At 41.7% G+C, this 19,656-nt stretch overlaps 1 protein-coding gene across 1 annotated transcript in view; it reads left to right on the forward strand.

The window, feature by feature from the left end:
- The first annotated feature begins 213 nt into the window (after window positions 1-213).
- LOC120746560 (collagen alpha-1(XIV) chain-like) overlaps window positions 214-19,656 on the forward strand; it is a 160,301-nt gene continuing 140,858 nt past the window's right edge. Inside the window, exons 1-5 of the mRNA XM_040051980.1 lie at window positions 214-412; window positions 819-1,001; window positions 1,202-1,349; window positions 2,821-2,935; window positions 11,603-11,719. Coding sequence (XP_039907914.1) covers window positions 2,854-2,935; window positions 11,603-11,719 — 199 coding nt within the window. The 5' untranslated portion in view covers window positions 214-412; window positions 819-1,001; window positions 1,202-1,349; window positions 2,821-2,853. The remainder of the gene's footprint in view (window positions 413-818; window positions 1,002-1,201; window positions 1,350-2,820; window positions 2,936-11,602; window positions 11,720-19,656) is intronic.

Genomic DNA, 19,656 nt, shown 5'->3' on the forward strand with positions numbered 1-19,656 from the left:
CTCATTTGTGCCTTCACCACCCTCCAATGGATCTTAGTGACAGTTGCTATTCAGCCAATAATGTTTCGCAAAGAAAGTCCCATTCATCTTCCTTTGTCATGAATTTTTAGATTTACAACGAGCCACCTGCCCCAAACTGAAGGAGGCATATTAACAGGATCATATTGGGCGTCTCGGAGCATTTACCCAGGGGTCACAGAAACACACATTTCGCTCCTGTCGGTGCTCAATCTGCCTGCCGCTCAAACGCATTTTTCTGCTGCCTCGTCTCGCTTTAAATGAGGTAAAAGGAATGAATAGCTGCAGGCGTGGATGGTGAATGAAGCGGGAAACACCCATCAATCCACTGCAAGTCTCAACTGAAGGGAGACTTACGGAAGAAGTTAACTTGGATACAAAGTACCACAGAGAGGTGGGAAGTGAGACACTTTTACCTTCAAATTAAAAGAGAGACTGTAACGCGCATCGAGCCCTGCTCCAGGTCTATTATACGTTACATGTAGCTCATCTGTGTAATGAGAGGACGCAAAAACCTGTTTAAAATCCGAATCTGACCATCTGTAAAATAACGGGCAGTGAATATGATGAGAAACAGATCTCTAAAAAGAAATCAGACTCTAATTATAAAATAAATACACAATAAATAATTTGCCTCTTTTTTTCCAGCAGATTTATTTCTACCTTTAATCTCTTTAGATAACGACACAAGTTAAACTCAACTTCCTGTAAAACACTTAAAACAAACTAACTAAACAAGAACTTTGAAAGTATGTTGTTGTTTGTTTGTTTGTTTGTTTTGGGACTTTTTCCTTTCATAGTTTCTGGACTGCAGCGCGTGCCTGTGTCTTTACTAAGGTCTACATAAATGCACCAGCTGAAGCTCGGAGCTGAAACATGTTCACGTGTTTGCTCAGCAGCGGCTCACTGGGAGGCTGGTAATGGTTTGTGGATCCTTCAGATTCTGTTGAACTGGATTCATCGTCCTACATCATATACAACACGTAAGCGTGTGTTTTGTATGTACTACTATTGTAATATTCAAAACTGCAAAACTGGACCAATCAAAGCGAGTTCAGACGACATCAGAATCACAGCAGTGTCGTCATGTTTATTGTTCTGGTGCGCACTGGCTCACCAGAACAGAAGGATGAAACATGTTGTAGCAAGTTTGTAACTTTATTTTGAAATTTTGAATCGGCAGTCCCGCGCAGCACTCCGTGTAACTTGTCTCGGGGTCGAGAGCGGAGTTGGTGAACAGTGTGAATCAGAGTCGCTGTGGGGACTGCTGAGCTCGCCACACAGCTGTCAGGAGGAGAGCCGCGGAACCTGCAAACTTATGAACTGAGAAGGTAAAGCTGCTCTTTATTCACACGCCGCGCAGTTGTTCCGAAATCAGCTTTGAAAATCTGCGACCCTTTTCTCCCCACTTCCACGCGCTGTGGTGCTGCGGGTGGCGCAGCGTGCAGACCTCACCTGCGCTCTTTTCAATTAAGAAACTTCCGCTGCTTTTATTTACTGTAATTAAGAGGTGCGGAGAGAGATGGCGTAGCATGTGTTATGGTGTTTGTTAGCACCGGGTGGCTGTGCAGGAGTGCGCAAAGGCCGATTCCACTGAACGCGCAGCGCCCGGGCTTCTCCTCACTGAGGAGCTGGTGTAGCTGTCAGTGTATTCACGACCCCAGCAGATCTTCAGCGGTGCCTTAACACGTGCTAGAAGCTGATCAGCGCCCTAACAGCCCAAGTCCTTCCTGCATTATTACAAAAACTGGACATTAAATCATTGTTTTCTCTTTTTTAACTTTAATTTCTTCAGAAATATTAAAGCAGTATTGCTCTCAGTAGCAAAATCTGTTTGATGGCAGCAGAAACGGTTGGTCTTAATACTGGGGCGATGAAAATATCACATCAAAAATATCAGAAAATTGGCGAAAGAACCGAATATTAGAAACAGACACAGCCATTTCTGAGACAAACGTGTAGGTGCTGTAACGAACAAGTAACTGCAAGTATTTTTATTTGTATTATTTAATAATTTTTTTGAATGTTTCCCTCAGACATTTGCAGGAGCAAACATGCTTTACTTTATTTACCTTGAAATTCTTACAGAAGTATTATATTTGAGTAATAACTCAGTTCTATAAATGTTTAGAATTTACCACATTATTTCTTTTACATTGATAAAAAAATACTTTGCAATGTCCTGCTGTGGGGTGAAAATTGTGACAGTAAGCATAGAAAGACACTTAACACAGTCACAACCCAAAGAAATGTGATGGGAGGGGCACTGTAGTCCTGCAGTGGCCCAGAGATCACATCGTCACATCTCCATTAAGATCTCAGTGCAAATCTCCACAAACTCGTCTGCCTTCATATTTCTGCACATTCAGAATATGAATGTGTTTTAACTGTGAATGGATTCATAAACATGGACAGAAATGACTGAATTTAACTTATGATAACAGGATGACATGATGTTTTTCTCCATGTCTTCATCTTCTTCACCTTCTTCTGCCATGGCTCCCTTTCTCACTCCCCCTTCTCCTCCTCCCTCCTTTTTCTTATCTTTGCACTACTCCATCCTCCCTCACATCCTGCTTTGTCCTCTTCCTCATTCTTTCCTTTCTGCTCCTCTTTCTTTCACCTCTCTCTACGTTCTTTTACCTCCTTTGTCATCCTCTCTGGGTTGTCTGACTCCTGTTCTGTTGCCTCCTAATCTCACGCCCTGACCCGTCCTTTCCTGCTCGTTCATTTCTTTTTTTACTTCCTCTTTTTTTCCACCCTGTTGTCTGCTTTCTCCTCTTGTACTGCTTTACCAATCAGGTGTATCGTGTCCTTCGGTCTGCTGGTATCAGGATGTGGTTCACAGTCAGACTGAGTCTCTGCCTGCTGGGCTTCTTTCTCATCTCTGTGTTCCCTCACGCAGCACAAGGCCAAGGTAAGTATCACTGCTATCCTGCTGTCCACTCAAGAATCAACAATCCCAGTTCACCACACTGGGCCCAAGCAGAGCTTTTTATACACAGCCCGGCAGGCCTAACCATGAAGTTCCCTAATGATACCCCACAGGGAAAGCCAGAGCTTTCAAACCGTGTGCTAAACTGTCAGGATTTGCACATGTATAGATTTTCTCCTGTGTAGAAGAGCGAGGAACGGGGTTACCTGACGATGTAGGACTAGTAAGGACTAGTCTGGATTTTCAGTCCAAGGTTTTGCAAAGCTACGTCCATCCACTGACTTCCCCAGACTGTTACTTATAGAAGCCAGGATTTAGTGAGTGTTGAACACAGGCCATACAAGGTCTTCCACTTTCTTTTAAATCTCATCATTCCACTGATTGGACCTTATCAGTCCCAAACATGCCGCCTGTAGGTGGCCTCCTACATATGACGTTCCTTGTTCCTTTCACACCGTTAAATGGGAGTAATGGTCAAAGTGTTTCCAGGTGAAAACTGCAACAAAACGTTACATTTGGATGTTGTAGGGATTTCATTTGTAACCAAAAGTTACAAATTTCTTCAAAAGAGAATGTGGACCTGACAAAGAAGATAAAATGATTGAAAAAGTGTATACAGCACTGAGATGGGGAAACTAGCATGGGGTGACTGAAACAGACCAATTTAAAATAAATAAATAATAGTCATGTGCACCCTTTCACATATTTAAAGCTATCCTACAAAGCTAGTTAATAGCATGAATGGAGATTTTCCATGCACTCCTTTTTGCAACCACTAGAGGTCTCCTATATCTCCAATCTGTCTTTCTCCCTCATGGATAACAGCCTAGTAAGCTGCTAGATGGTGTAGTATCATGTATTCATTGGTAAGTCTGAATGGGCCGTAAACGACACAGTAATGAAAGTGTATAGAATAAAAGACAGTATTATTGATTGGTACAAAAAAATGCCAAAGCTGATGACTGCATATCATTGACATGTATGGGCTGATACTGACTGATAACATGCGTTTAATGGGCTGATAACATCAGAATGGATGAATCATTGCCAGAGAAAACAGGGTTTTGCAGGCTTTCCATGATGGTAACATCCAGCAGAATTTTCTTGGGCTCACCGTTTTGGTGTCAAAGAAGCCCAGCGAGGGGTCTCCATTCAGGACCAAATATAGACATAAAAAGTCGAGGTTGATATCATAATGGTATCAAATGGCTAGAAAGCCTGCAGAACCTTTTGTGCTTTAGCGTTCTCCTAAAGTTAATTGCTGGTTGGATAAACCTCAGTGTGGTCCCGCTCTCTAAATGTGAAGCTGTTATACTTTGCAGCCACAGTTTTACTCAGCAGGTCACATATCTGAATTTCACTGTGACTGTTTCGATGTGCAGCTTTGTTCTGGAAAAAAGGTTGTTTTTATTCTCTTGATCCTTTTGTCTGTTTGTCTGGGAAAAGCCTCGATGCCAAAGTCGGAATGAGAAAAACAGTTTTGCCGTCGCTTAGCCGAATCGCTTTGCTGTGGCACGTTTTGTCACCTGTGTTAAAAAATACACGTGTTCATCTTATTTGTGAGTTACCGTGGAGTGTTGAAATGACAGTGACAAATGTCTGTGTAACCCTTGTTAGAAGCTGTGAGATCTTCAAAAGTCCCGAATCTAAATTTGATCAAGTTTAACGTCGTAACATCAACATGCTTCACCATGACTCTTAAATCAGCAGCTGTTTGTGTTGTTTTCCCTCTTTTTTTAAATCACTCTACGCGCTGACGTTGTCTTTCACCCTGTTTAACCCATTTAGGATTGAATATATTACCTTGTTAGTGAGAGATGACTCTTAATCTTAACACCATTACGAACAACCTTAAACACCATATTTTTCTAGACCTTTTGTCAAGAATGAAAATGACTGATTGATATTCATGACGCGTCTTGAATTGGCTGAGCTGAATGAGTTTGACCTGACCACATGGATCTCAGATGAAGTTTGGAATCAGCCTTAATGTGCCGAGCGTCACGTCTGGTGGGGAAAAACACCCTCTAACATACTCAAAAGTGTTTTGCTTTGAACACAGTCAGGTACTTGCGCTCCATCCAAACACCTTCTGCTTTGGCTAACGTTCAAAGGTTTTTGGCAACACTGAACATGAAGTGTTTCTAAACCTGCTGAAAACCAAAGCTTGGTGCTGTTCCACAGCCACACACTCAGGACTTGGGCCGATGCTGTGCCACGCCATAATAGCATGTTGAGAGTGTGAAAGTTCGTCCTGTGTGAAAATGAGCTTACCGTAGTTGGTTTACCTTTGTGCCCGCTACCAGGTGACTCGGGTATACCTCGTCATGATTGGCTGGAAGCTAGTCACTAAAGCTAGGACAGTACATGGGCGGTCTGCTTTCCCACCCACCCTTTACCCTGCACTGTGTTTCATATTAATCCAACTCTAATCTCATTCAGTCATATTTTTAATTAGCTCGACACGATTAATATATTCAACCACAAAAGTGACACTTTTTATGTTTGTGGTGCTCGTCTGATATTAGCATAGCATCTTTATTTATAACGCACTTTACATCCAACAGTGTTGACCAAAGTGCTACAAATATAAAACAATATTGTGAATAGTGACAATGGTGGAGTCAGAGGGTTCGGTTTTCCTTCTTATTTACAACAATATGTTGAGAAACTCTGCGTCGCCTCGCTGTATTAAACTGTGACACCAAGGCTTCTTTTCATTACCATGAACATTATTACATTATGATTATTTTATTCTATATATGATAACTGGGAAGTAAAACTCTTGATGTGAAACATTTGAGGAAGAGAAACTTGAGAAAGTGAACAGGAAGTGACACGCTGTCTTTTGTGAGTCCGTGTTCAAAATTCACCAAACATGCTTTTTTTTTGAAGGTTTTCAAAATGTTTTGCACTGGAACAGATCAATTCCTTTAGTGAGGATATTACCCTGATAAGCCTGGAGGGATAATGTCCATATTCACCCGTCGGTCTGCAGAGAGAATAAGTCTAGTAAACAACAGAATAACTCTTTCACAATAAGGAGAGTTGCTAGGTTTTGGCTAAAGTGCGAGTAAACTGAGAGAAACCGCAGCATTCCTCAGTGAAGAGGCTTTAGTGCGCGAGCCTCGGCTACAGCAGTGACCTGGGAAGAGCTAAAGGTTTCCGAGCAGCTTGGACAGCTCCCGCATGTGAAACTGCTCACTGCAATGGCTCTGATTTATTGCAGAGAAGAAGAAACTTTAACATGAAAAGCTGAGGAATGGCTATAATATATCAGAAACAAATTCATATCTATTGAAATTATCCATAGATATGAAGCAAAGGAACCATTTCCACTTTTTACTTCTTTTTTCCTTGTGCCATAAAGTTGAGGCTGTTTTAAGAAATTACTCTGCGCTTGTCTTAAATTACCCTCGAGCTCAGCACCTGTCATTAAAAAAAAAAAAAAAGGTCAAAGAATGATTTCAAAGGCTCAGTCCCAGCTTTGGAGGAGCTTTTCATTTCTTTGTTGCCTGCAGACATAAAGGAGCAGGTATCTAAACCCGGAGGGGCAACAGGCGTGATGAGTGTGGTCAAACGCCAACGTTATTTTGAAGTCATTTTAAGGGTTTAGTTAAGAGAACTTCTGGGATTAAAGGGAATGAAACGTGTGGAATGAGGGTAGGACTGCCAAAGTTATCAAATAAATAATTATAAAATTATCATCATAATAGTTATTGTTTATTGAGATGTTACTTACAACAATGTGCAAAAGTCTTGACTGTCTTTCACTGTTTTTTTTTTTTAGACATTGGTTACTTTTATTCATTTTCAGTCCAGTCTTTGTAACTTACCATTATCAGAGATTTGTTGAGCCACTTAATGCTGACTTATGATTCATTCAAGCATATAAAAGTGATCTAACCCAAGGGAACATCTTAGCAAACAGACATTTTTACATTGTATTTTAAGCCACTTTGTTACAGCCTGTCACAAACCATATGATTTGTTCCCATTTCTTTAGTTGAAACTACAGAAAATGCCAAAGATAACAGTTTGACAGGCATAAAATGGCATTTTTGCACCAACAAGCTGATTCCCAAAATGTTCACTGAAATCTTGGCGTATCTCGGCAGTGTGTCATTAAAAAACACTGAGGAAATTGAACAAGTGTGGGAGACGAAGAAGCAAGATTCAAAAGAAAACTATTTACAGCAAGTGAAAAGTATCTAAAAGACAGGACACGAGACCTGAGAGATACGTCTGGTTCTTCAGTCCATCCATTCATTGTTCACTAAAGCATCATCGGAAACGGTCTCAGACAGTAACTCTCTAGTGTCTGATTGCAAAGTCAGTATCACAAAACACACTGCCAGTGCAGTAAGGGATACCTGGACCAGTCAATGAGCGGGCTCCACAACATGATGGAAGCTGTGTGGAGTGATCTTAACATAGAGTGAAACGTAAGACAGCCAACATCCAAATGAGAACTTTGAATGTCCTTGAAGAAGCCTGGAGAAATTTTCCTGAAGACTAGTTAAACAAATAGTCAGACAGCTTTCCTAAGAGGGTCTGAGCCAGGGGTGGGGAACTCCAGGCCTCGAGGGCCGGTGTCCTGCAGGCTTTAGATGTGTCCTTGATCCAACACAGCTGATTCAAATGGCTAAATTACCTCCTCGACATGTCTTGAAGTTCTCCAGAGGCCTGGTAATGAACTAATCATTTGATTCACTTGTGCTGACCCAGGGTGAGATCTAAAAGCTGCAGGACACCGGCCCTCGAGGCCTGGAGTTGGACACCCCTAGCTTATCCCATTTTCCTAGCAAAAGAAATGAGCAGCGACTCAAACCTGTTGCACTCCAATATTCATTTCCGTTGCTGACAGCACAGTTTGCCTTCAGCACTGCTTTCTTGTTTTGTGGTGTAAAACAATTAAAGACCTTTTCCACCTCAAGCCGTGGTGTTAGGTATGGGAAGAAAAAATAAGGAGTGCTGTGCAGTAATTATCCCGATGTGTAAAAATGGTGTTAAAATGTCCTGTGTTGCATCTTTAAGATGAGAGTGTGTTTGGTAATAAGAACCTCAGTGTCAGAGTATTTTTCAAAGTGACTTTGATTTGCAGAAAACTCTCCAACTTGTTTTTTAATAGTTCCTGTTAAACCTTCTCATTCCTTATTCTTTCCTCTCTGCTCACTGTTGCCCTTTTGCCTAATATTGCCCTTTTAGTCTGCTCTCACTGACTTTAAATGCACTTCAAACTTTGCACTTCCGGCTTGCCACACCGCTCGCGGAGGGTGCGGTGGGGCCCTTCTCCATCCTCGGCTGTTTGCACAGGATTCTCCATGAAAAATAGATGAGAATTAAGTTCCCATCTCTACTGGTGAGGCCTTTTGTCGTCACCAGGCTCTTCGCTCGCCGTCCAATACTTGTCTCTGCGTGATAATACAATCCTGCAGAGAAGATCCACGGCTTTCTGTGAGTGTGTGTGTGTGTAAAAGGCATGTGTGCATGGAGCTGCAAAGGAATCGGCAGGTTTCAAAACAACCACCTGAGTTCCCCGGAACAAAATGCATGAAGAATGTTTTTTTTTTAATGTGGAAACATCAGAAAACACTTGCTTCCAGCTGCGGACACGTATACATAATTAATGCACACATATGCAGATGTGGCACACGGGAACACGCGACCGAGTTCAACCACACTACAAACAGAGCCGTGCGAAATCTGCTTCTCAAATCATTTGGGATTTGAGCAGCTCTCTTCAGACGAGAGAGCATCCTTTGTTTCCAAGACAGAGATCTGTAATACCTGAGCCGAAATCCCATGCAGCCCTCATTCTCATCCGCAGGTTGGTGCAATCACTGGTACTGTATTCCTTATGTGTGTTTCTGTATATTTGTCTGCTGTGGAATGCACCAGCTTCATATCTTCTCCACTAAAATCAGGATTATCCTTCCTGTGCTGAGCTCAAGTTTCTTTGTATACCTACATGAGTAGTTTTCTGCAGATAATCTCTTTGCATAAAGAGGTGGTTCACTCAAAATGCTGCAGAGGATTGGGTGATGAGCCTTATCGGCTTGACTAAATCTTTGATTGCCATCTAAATCGACCTAAAACTGTTACTTTCTCTTCAAACGTGCCAGTTTCATGTTTAACATTGATATACGTTATCATGTTACACCTGGAGAAAGCGGCATGCACACATGCAGATATAAGAGGTGACTTTACCCACAGTTTGGTTTTTTTTGGGTGAACCATTCTTACAAGGCTCTTGTTTACTCCGCTTTTGAGCTACAGCAGGCGTCAATCTCCGTGTAGGTATTTAAAGAAGTCGGCAGCAGCAGATGGCTCACCTCATAATGAGTACACAAACACAAAGACGAGTTTGTGGGTTTCATATCTTATTTTCCACCCCCTGGCTTTTCTTTTTTTTCCACAGTTAACCAAAGTAAACTGGGGAATAATACATATTTATTATCTGGGATTTGGCGCTGCTGGTGTGGAAATGATAGGCTGTTTTGGTTGTTGACTCTGGAAATGTGGTTTCTGCCGTTGCAGTGCTTTACAATAGCCTTATCCCTGTGTTTTAAACCAGCGTCTATGCAAAAACACAACAACACCACATACACGCTTGGTGAACTGTGAAAACAAAGTTCCCCCAATGCAGTGTTGTTGACCTTTCAGAGGTTTTGTGCACAGGTTGAGGCCATTGTAAAGTGTGTGTGGACATTGTGCAGCTCAGTGGATCAGGTGCTCCTGCTGAGGACAGGAGAGGAATAGTATCGAGATGCTATTCCAGCGTCTTTCCTTTTGGTTCCTTTGTTATTTTTTCTCTTAACAGTTAAAAAGAAGTCGCATTCCCTCCTTTTTGTTATCCTCTTCTCACCCTGACATATTTCAAAGCACAGATGCAGAAAAAAAATAATAAAAAGGGAAAGAAAATGAGATCGGGACAAGCAAGGATATATGGAATACAACTCGGGGACAGATGAGGTGACAGTGAGCGCGTAAGCTGGAGAAAATGAATATAGGTGAAGAATGGAAGGCGGGAAAGGGGGGATATGTAGCCCTCTAGGGTGCGGACGGGGACAACAACTAATCAGGATGAGAGGCAGGGGTGTCGCTTTGATGCAGACAGGAGACAAGCACAGAGCAGGAAGACGAGGATGAGGAAAAGGAGGAAAATGGGACTTTTGGGGCTTTTTTTTTAATGTGACATCTGTGCAAGCTAATCTCTCTGATGTGTATCCTCTACTTGGATGAGATACAATTTATCCTTCCTTATTTTTTTCTCCTCTTTCCTTACGGTTTAAAAGCACAGATGGATCGCCTGCCTCGACGCCATCATAACTCTGGAGGGAGTTCAATCTAACTCGAGTCAGTCACAGTTGTGTTTTGCGCTCAGCGGATGAACGAGTGTGTTGAAGTAAAACAGACGGAGAGCAGATTCTGTGAAACGTGCAGATTGTAAAACTTCCTGAGCGCCGATGCTCTATGTGACTAATTAAGGGGAAACGTTTTGTCGCGTACAGTTGCAGGGGAAAGTTTTTGGTGAGATATTTTTGCATAAATATGAACTAAAAAAATCATCATATTTTCACAGAATTCAGTGTTTACCAGATATACGTAGACATAAGTTAACAGCTGCCAAAATGATCCAAAAGAATGCCAACCTTGCTCAGTTTAGAAGTGGACAGGTTCCTTGCTTTTATTTTGAAATGTCAGCTAGCCCCAGCTCTTCCTGTTCCTTGTTTTTCTGTCAGCTGGCTATCCTTCTGCTGCTTCTTCAGTGAGTCTGTCGTGTAAAGATCGTACAGACTCCAGCTCCGCCATCTTTGAGCTGAAGAGTAGTTCCAACCAGAAGTTGCAGCAGGCGGAGAACAAAACACCATGAGGGTGGAGTCTGCTGGAGGTGAAAGGCTCATGGAAAGGCAGCTGATTATATTGATCCATCATTTTTTTTGTCACAAAAATTAGATGCAAAGGAGTTTTTTTTATTTTTGAATATTGAATTTATAAAATTATACCTGCACATACACAATAGGTGAATATTACAACTGACAGAATCTATATCTGTGTGAATCACCAACAGTCCTGTGAGACTAATCAAATGTAACCCAGTGAGTTATATTTTGATGTTACATATTTACAAAGGCAAAAGAGTGTAAATGTATCGGTTTGGTAGCTACAGAGGAGTAGTGGTGCTCAAAGCTACCAGGACAAAGTCGAGCTCTGCAGAATTCTTAGTTCTTACAATTTTTGCTAAAGATCAAAAAGCCAGAAGTTTTTTGTGACTGGATGACACATAAACTTAACTTTCTGTACTTTTTGAGCATTTTATTTGGAGGAAGTGATGCAAGTCACATGATGCTTTAGGTCGTCTTTAATTAGAAATGTGGAAATCTGAAAGGACTGAAACGTTTTCCTGCAGCTGTATGACACCATGTCGCGCAGTCGGCTAAATTGAACTCCATCCATTGTTATGGACACAATCTACTAATAAATTAATGATGACATCAGTTTCATTTCCAATATTACAGCAAAATATTGGATGTTGATGGTGCATGATAAGGAGTTTTATAACCACTCATTCTGCACATATATACACTAAATATCAAACTGACAGTTATTGTGTAAAGCTGTGTATTGTTTTTTTTTTATGTCTAGTTTCATCACCAAGAAGGCTTCGTACCAAAGTCCTGAGCCCCACCAAGCTGCACGTGTCTTGGAAAGAACCCAAAGGACAGTTTGAAAGCTACAAAGTCATTTACACCACACGACCAGGTAAGATCCAGAACTGATCCCGAGTCTGTGCCTAGACTGCCTCCACCTCTTATTAGTAGCTTCATCATTAAAAAGAGGGAAATTGGTTTGGGTGTGACGGTGACTATCACATTTAGTTGTTTAGTTTGTTGGTTTGATTAACTTTTTCGGCAGCAGTCAGCAGACTTAAAGCTTTGGCCACTGCTGGAGGCTGCTTACAAAATCACACACGATTAGTTTTTCTGCCACAGTGTGGTTCGTTTACGATGATGGCTGTGCTGTGATTTTAACAATCGCTTGCGGAGCCACAGAATGCGTCTTTTGTCTCTCGGCCCCGCTGTGAGCTGCTCGCAGAGAGAAATCTGTCCCTGTGCTGACCTCCGGTGTGGCGCAGCGAGAGCCCTAAACTTTTCTCTACACTCCTCCTGACGGGAAAGTTGCTACACCTAGTGAGAAATTTGCTAAGTTGGGAGAGACGATGTGAACTGAAGTGTGATATGATGACTGCTGTGAGAGTGGGATATCAGACTGAATCTGCAGCTTTGTCTACATCATTTGCAAAAATCAAACAAAATGAATAAACTAGCAAATTCTTTGAACATGACAATCCCACACCACGCGCCACAGGCTGAGCGCTTTCAGGCTTCACCTTTGCACAGAGCTGCTGCAGAGACCTTCCAGTTTAGACTTGATTTGTCCGGGAAATTTGACGAGGAATTCGCAATCTTCTCTGGTGTTCACACAGCTGCCCACAGTCACACCTCTGTGATGGATCGGCTGTCTCGTGCTTTGCTCAAGGGTCCCTCAGCAGTGATGGCTGCAGGAAGGCGTGTCATTAAAGACCAATCACCGTCAGCAGGAGCAGTAAAAAGCTGCACCGGTTTTGTTCTCAAATGACAAAAAAGTGCTCTGAAATGAAAAACAGATGCAGATTAATGCATCTGCAAATTAATATGAATGATGTCTTTTCATAAATCATGTTTTAACAATGCGGTATTTGTCTTTTGCTTGTGGGACAAAAAATTCTAGCTATGCACGGCGGAGCACAGCAGTTGAACTTCTTCCCCTGAGGGGAAACAAATCGACCTTTTTATGCGGTTTTCACTTGCATGCAGGTTCATAACTCACTGTGCAGAGAGAGACACGTAACCACACACGGGATCTGATATAACTGATACTGGAGCTGTTCGTGTGCCCAGTGTGGTAGCCTGTGGTTGGTTGCGGCTGACGTTTTCTTGATTTATTGATTAAGGCTTTGACGCGTTTGGCTTTTACAGCTCTGTAAAACCAGCGTCCAGCTGAACACTGGTACGGCAAAGCTTTGGCTGAATCTGAGGTTTTATTGATGACAACGGGATTTATTTTGTATCCAGTTCAGCTGCATCTGTGTGTACATAAGTGAAGACTTCCCCACAGCAGCGCTGTGCACCTCACATCCTCAGTAGTTGGCATCTTGGCTGCGTGATGAAAGAAGGAAGATTTTTTATTTATTCTGTTCTTTTTAAAAATTACTTCTCTCACAATTTCACTCACAAAACTGGAGCACAGACGTCTCGGTTTGGACACTTAACCGCACAGCCAGTCAGGAGGTACAGCTCGGTGCCTCGTTGCTTTATGTTGTATCAGACAACATGCTGATTTCTGTTGGAGTGAACAACACTGCTGAACTCTCATAGTTTTCAGGGGAGTGCATGGTGCATGTGGGATACTACATGCAAGTGTCCTTGGAAGTAATTGAATAGAGACACACTGAAATTAATATATTTATTTATTTATAGTCAGTATGCACAAATGGAGTTGATAAATTAGTTTCCAGGATGACTCTGAAGTTGACTCGATGAGGTTCTTGAAGGAGGGTTTGTTTAAAGGGCAAGCCTGCATACGTTTTATCCAGGTGCACCTAATTAACTGGTAGCTGACTGTAAACTGGCACTATACTTACTTGGCTCTCACAGACTCTGTCATCCTGATGCAGCTCTGCACTGCTTTTTTGATCTGAATTCCTGACTTTGAATCATGGAGCGTATGCTGTTTTTATTGCTTTTACATTTTAAAGGAAGGAATTCTTTGTCATACGCTGACTATAATTACAGCTGTAAAATGATGATGTGTATATAGTTGTTGTATATAGTTGTTGTATATAGTTCCTAAGCTACGTTGTGATTATATGCATAAGTGGTATTACTCGGTTTCAAACTTGTGGCCAAGGCTTTTTAATCACTGTTAGTGGAAGCAGGTGCACTGCAGACATCTTTACTGTCTGTTTATATTGATGCAAAGCTTGAAAGCCTGGAATTTGAGTCATACTGTTGTTTGCAAGTGTTATTAGTTTATAAACTACTCAATGTGTCATAAAGAGACTTTTATTTGGATGATATAGGAGCCGTGTCAGCATCTTGGGAATGCATTTTATTTAAAATATATGATTTTGAATTATATGAATTTCTCCATAAACAATAAATTCTGGAAATTCTTCAAAAGACATAAAAGTTTGGATCCCAGTCTGAGAGAAGATGAATGCTGGGTTTATTTTTAGAGTTGTTCAAGGTTTTTCTACCAACAAGTGTTAAATATAAAGCTGCTTCATTCATCTGTCTAAATGAGAATAGTTGTTTTATTTTTATCGATACACAAATCGCTTTGATTCAAAGCTTGTTCAGTCTAATTTAACACTGCTCAGCTCTCTTCAGAGTGCTGCCAAATAAATGCCAACACTTCCTCTGATTCAGGTTAATTTTAGGTGTGTCTCATTTGGTGGGGAGGATAAAAATGGATTAAGAAATGGAGAACACGAAGCCCTAATTAGAGAGAGAGAGTGTGTGTGTGTGTGTGTGTGTGTGTGTGTGTGTGTGTGTGTGTGTGTGTGTGTGTGTGTGTGTGCGCTTGAGTATGCTGAACTTGGAGAACAACAGTGTTGTTTTTAATCCCCTCAGTATTCCCAGGTGAACTGCAAGAAATGCTGTAAAAACTGGAACAGATTTCTGAACTCTTCTGTTGAAACACCCAGTTTGGAATCAGCTGCTGGTATTGAGAGGGTGTCCAGAGCAGAGAGGCAACATTTTTCTTAGAATTTCTTTTGCCGTTTCTTATCTGTCGTCTCGGTGGATATTTTTTCCTCTGAGGGAGACGTCAGGGTAAAAAGGGATATTTTATTGCAGTGGGAAAAGGTGCTGCTTTTAAAACTGTCAACCCGTCCCCAAGTCCTGTTACCGTTATGATGGAGAGTTACAAGGATTGGTTCAGTAACAGCACAGTTTGAATGTTCCCACAGCACGCGTGGGCAGCATGAGGCGTCCTTCAGAGCATTTATAAAGACATTATCAGAAAGGCTGTTTGGACGGATCATCAGCAGAGGAGAAAAATAGCTCCTACTCTTCATCTCAGTGAAGTAGCACCTAAATGTACTAAAATCATAGTGCATGCATAACCACATATAAATGGCAAAGAGTTGGTGGTAGTTGGGGCTACCTGTCAAAAGCTACAGAAACTTCCTACAAACTTGGTCTGTTCCAAAAGAATGTCTAATGTGTAAAGATGGATGAAGCAAATCTGTAAGGCCAAAGATGCCGTTGACTTAATTTCCAATATTCAGTTCAAATAGATTCAATGTTTTTCACAGTTCAGTTCACCACAACATAAATAAGAAACCATTTTCTTCTATGAGGAACAACTCTGCAAGTATGGAACAGAACTCGAGCCATCAGGTAATGAATGTTGAATAAGCGGTGATGGTGGGGAGGAAGAACTCCCTTTAAAAAAAAAAAAAAAAAAAAAAAAAGGATTCGGGCAGACATCTGATCGGGTGGGGAGAAAACAGGGGCGTGGAGAGATTATAGTCAACAAACATGAAATGCATGGATGGTAAATGGTTCTTATATAGATCTGCTCTCCTTGAGCACTTATACAACATGTCTCAGTCGCACTCCAATGGGCGCCTTGGAGATCTCGGATTTCAGTAGCCAAGGACACCTTAGCATCAAACCATCAACCTTCCCATTAGTAGATGACCTCCGTCTCTTGAGCTAGAGCCATCCTGGAAAAGTGAAGTAGCAAGAAACCAAAACAGTGTTTTGTATCATGGTGATCTCGGGTCTTTAATCATATGTTAAATGTTCCGAATATTGAATATTTTGGCCTCCTTTTACCCACTGAGAATGTTTAAGTAGTGTTTTAACACTTTATGAGAGAAAAAACTTCCATGTGTTTGAACCAGTTATCTCACTGCCAGATGCACAAGTCGACTGTAGCCTTGATTTTGAAGGTGAAGTCAACCTGCTCGTGTTGCTGTCCGCCAATGGCTAAGTAAACCTGTAGCTTTTGGTGGGGTTTGAATGTCTATTTGATCATAGTAATAGAGAAAAAGTCAGATAAGGTGCAGCTTTCCCCTGATACTCTAAGGCAGAATCGGGCAGATGGAGGGAGTGACACAGGAATACAAATGGAGGGAGATACTAGATGCCAGGATAGAGCTGGAGAGGCAGGAAGAGAGAGCAAATGGAAAGAAGGATGTTGGATATAAAACTGAAAAGAAGCAGATCCAGAAAAAATCTCTATCTGTAGCTCCTGTCAAAGAAAGAAAAACATGTTCATAACGTGTTTCTCTTTTTGTTTGTATTTTCAGAGAATGGCTCTGTTTTCATTTGGTGACTAAACTGAAGGCTTACTTACTGTTGTATGTTGTTTTTGTGGCACTGCGTAAAGGGTTGGGCAGTACGCACACAATCCTGTTCTGGAAAGCAATTCAAAACCACCTAATTGGAATTGTTTTAAGCTGCAAAAAACTGGCAAGCCAAAGGACCAAAGTGAAGAAGTCAGATGAAAGACACCTGGCAGCCTCTTAATGAACCGAACAGCAACGGGAATAATTCATGCTGTTACACGATCAGGGTGCACTGCCTGTGGTGTGTGGATGGAAAAAATGGAAACTTGCTGGTAGATGACTAGCAGGAAACTCCCTGAGCATGGGCTTGGGAATGCAGAAATTAGTTGTACACAGGAATGTAGACTTGCTACATAAGTATAGCCATGAGTATAAGCATGTAACAAGTGATTGGCATAAAAGTGAAATAATAAAAGTACTGGAAGGCTAGGTGCACAGTAAAGAGGTGGAGGTATGCTGAGGAGGAAGGAGGAATGAATGATGTAGATGCCGAGAGAAGAGAGTGAAATATTCTGTTGCTCGCCTCCAGGTCACTACAGGAAGGTGAGGAAGAGAGTTTAGGCTGATGAGCATCAGGGGTGATCTGTGACAGAAAGTGGGGAGTGGAGGAGTGGAAGGGAAGACTTACAAGATGGTCGTGGGACCTGCAGTGATGCATTGTTTGGTGGCACTGCAAAAAAGACAGGAAATCAAGTTGGAAGAGATGAAGATTTTCCTTAAGATTTTCATTGGAAGTGACCAGAATGGACGAGATCAAAAAGGAGTACATCAGAGGAACACCTCAGATTTGGAGATGAAGCCAAAGAGCCATGGGTGAGATGGTTTGGACATGTGCAGAGGAGGGTGTGGGCATGTTGGACAAAGGATGCTTCAAAGATGGAGCTGCCAGGCAAGAGGAGGAGAAGAAGGAAGCTGAGAGAGAAGATTCAAATATGGAGTGAAGGAGAACACGAAGAGCTTTGGTCTGACTGGAGGATGAGATGTCGGCGACCCCTATAGCAACCATGAGAAAGAAAAAGATTATAAAAGTCCTGCGAGGTAGTAGGTGTGTGTTCCTGGTTACTTATTCACTGAGCTCAATTACCAAAGAGGCAGACAACTAAATTAGACAAAGCAATCAAACAGCGATGGGCAACCACAGATGTTCTGCCCCACTCCTATATCTGATATTATAGAAACACGAGTTTCCTTTAAGAGGCCTTTTCTCATTTTTCACACATTGTACTGTAGGCCGAGAAAGCTTTCAGCTTCTCAGTCGTGAACACTGCAGCCTCACGAGCTTCATGGCTTTTTATACAGTCTTACGGGTTTCCAAATAGCCTTGACATTTTAGCAGAGCGTGATGCCCTTATTTCTGAAATGTGCTCACACAGGCCCGCTTTGCAACATGTTGCCTAAGGAAGTGCTTAGTTTTGAAGAAAAGGATAAAAATTATTTCTAAAAAGTAAGTGAAAGTGCCGGGATGACTGAGTGCCTTCTGGGCTAAGTGCAGGGAGCAAATGACGGGAACGATCATCTTCACGCTGCAGGCCGCTGGTATCGGTGCGAGGGTAATGAAGGTGGAAAGGCAGCGACTGAGCAGCAGTTAATTTTCTTAATCAGCAGGGATGTTTTTGTAGAGCTCTGCCGAATGGTTTTCATCAGGCTTGTCTATTCCTGGTTGAGCCCAAGACTCGAGTCATTTACCTTTTTACTTCCAAAATGTGAAACAAACCAGTTATTATTTAATTGAATTAAAATGTCTTCAGGGTTGAAGATGCTGTTTTTGACAGTCAAAAGTTCAAGGAAGCAATTGCTATTGAAAAAGCGCCGTATCATGTTGGTTTTTGCTGTCAGTCAATTTGAAGGAGCAGCTGCTGCAGAAGAAATTAGATTTGGTAACTGACAGTTTAAGATTTATGAATCCCAACGGGAACGTTTGTTCTCCAGCAGCAGGAAAAGTACGAGAAATGAACAGAAGGAAAAGTGGCTAATTTTAATTAAGCCTCGTGAAAAAAAGGCAAAGAAAGAATAAGCACTTTTCTTACATCACAAATTCTTAAACTAATTAGCATGTGCTACTCTGATGATCTTGGACTGCTCAGTAAATATCTGGTACACTCTCTCTCAAGCCAGGAAGCAAAAACCTACACTGCACAGTCAATTTGCAAACTGCTGACTTCTGCCAAAACTTTCTCCTGCTGCTACAGCAAAGCGCGTTTGGCAGAATCGGATGCTAAACACATACTCTTTATATGATTTTTATTTACAGTCTATTACATTTTTGCTCACATCCTCAGTTTCTCCCCTCAGCTTTTGAAGCCCGGGGCTTCTCAATATTTCTTGAGCAATTTAAGAGATCGTTTTAGCATATTTTGAGATTGCACAGCGGTGTGTGGCAGGTGTGCACGCTTCACACGTGTAATGATGGCCGAGAGACACTGAACTCAAAGAGTTCAACACGGGGTCAATGGCAATCTCATCACACCACGCATCTTCATCAGAAGTCATCTGCTTGTGTAAAGTGTTCTTGAACAGGCCCAATTTGTTCAAGAACATTAAATACTCGAGATCCAGTAAAGGACCAACAAACATTACGCTCATAAAACTGATATCACTCAAAGTTAAAAACAGACATGCTTGGTGTGGCTGGTTGATCATCTGCCCTCAAGTAAGACACTCATGTGGTATGTGAACAGAAGGAAGTCTGTGAAGCCTCCACTCAAAGCTTACAGGAAGTTAAATATGTTCTATTTTGCAGATTTATTAAATGATTGACCTTTTTTGACAAAATTTATTGTTAATCTGATAATAAAAAGTGATGTAGAGTCAGAGGGTAAATGCAAAGCTTCAGCATAGGAATCGTTACAGGTAACGTTTTGAACTGAAAGACATTTTCTAAACAAAAAAAATCCCTTTTCCTGTTTGCAAAAGGCAATGACTTTCATGCATTCTTGTTAACTCGGACCAGCACACGTTTTTGTGCATTGTAAAGCTAATATTACACAAGCATAGCTGTACGAGGATGAACCAAAAATAGGAAAAAGTGGCTTTGACCCCACAGATGCAGTTCACAGATCTGAAAGCGTTTGCTCAAGGCTTTTTCACCGGTTAGTTTCAGCACAGCTGAACAGACGATTATTCATGCAGCTGCAGATATTTGTCTGCCCTACGCGTGAGTCACAGGTTAAACTGCCTTCATGGCCAAAAGGAGCCCAGAATACAGGGTGGCCCATTTATATGGATACACCGTAATAACATGGGAATGGTTGGTGACATTAAAGTCCTGTTTGTGGCACATTAGTATATGTGAGGGGGC

The sequence above is a fragment of the Simochromis diagramma genome, unplaced genomic scaffold, assembly GCF_900408965.1.
Source record: "Simochromis diagramma unplaced genomic scaffold, fSimDia1.1 OVJJ01000171.1, whole genome shotgun sequence".
Lineage (NCBI taxonomy): Eukaryota > Metazoa > Chordata > Actinopteri > Cichliformes > Cichlidae > Simochromis > Simochromis diagramma.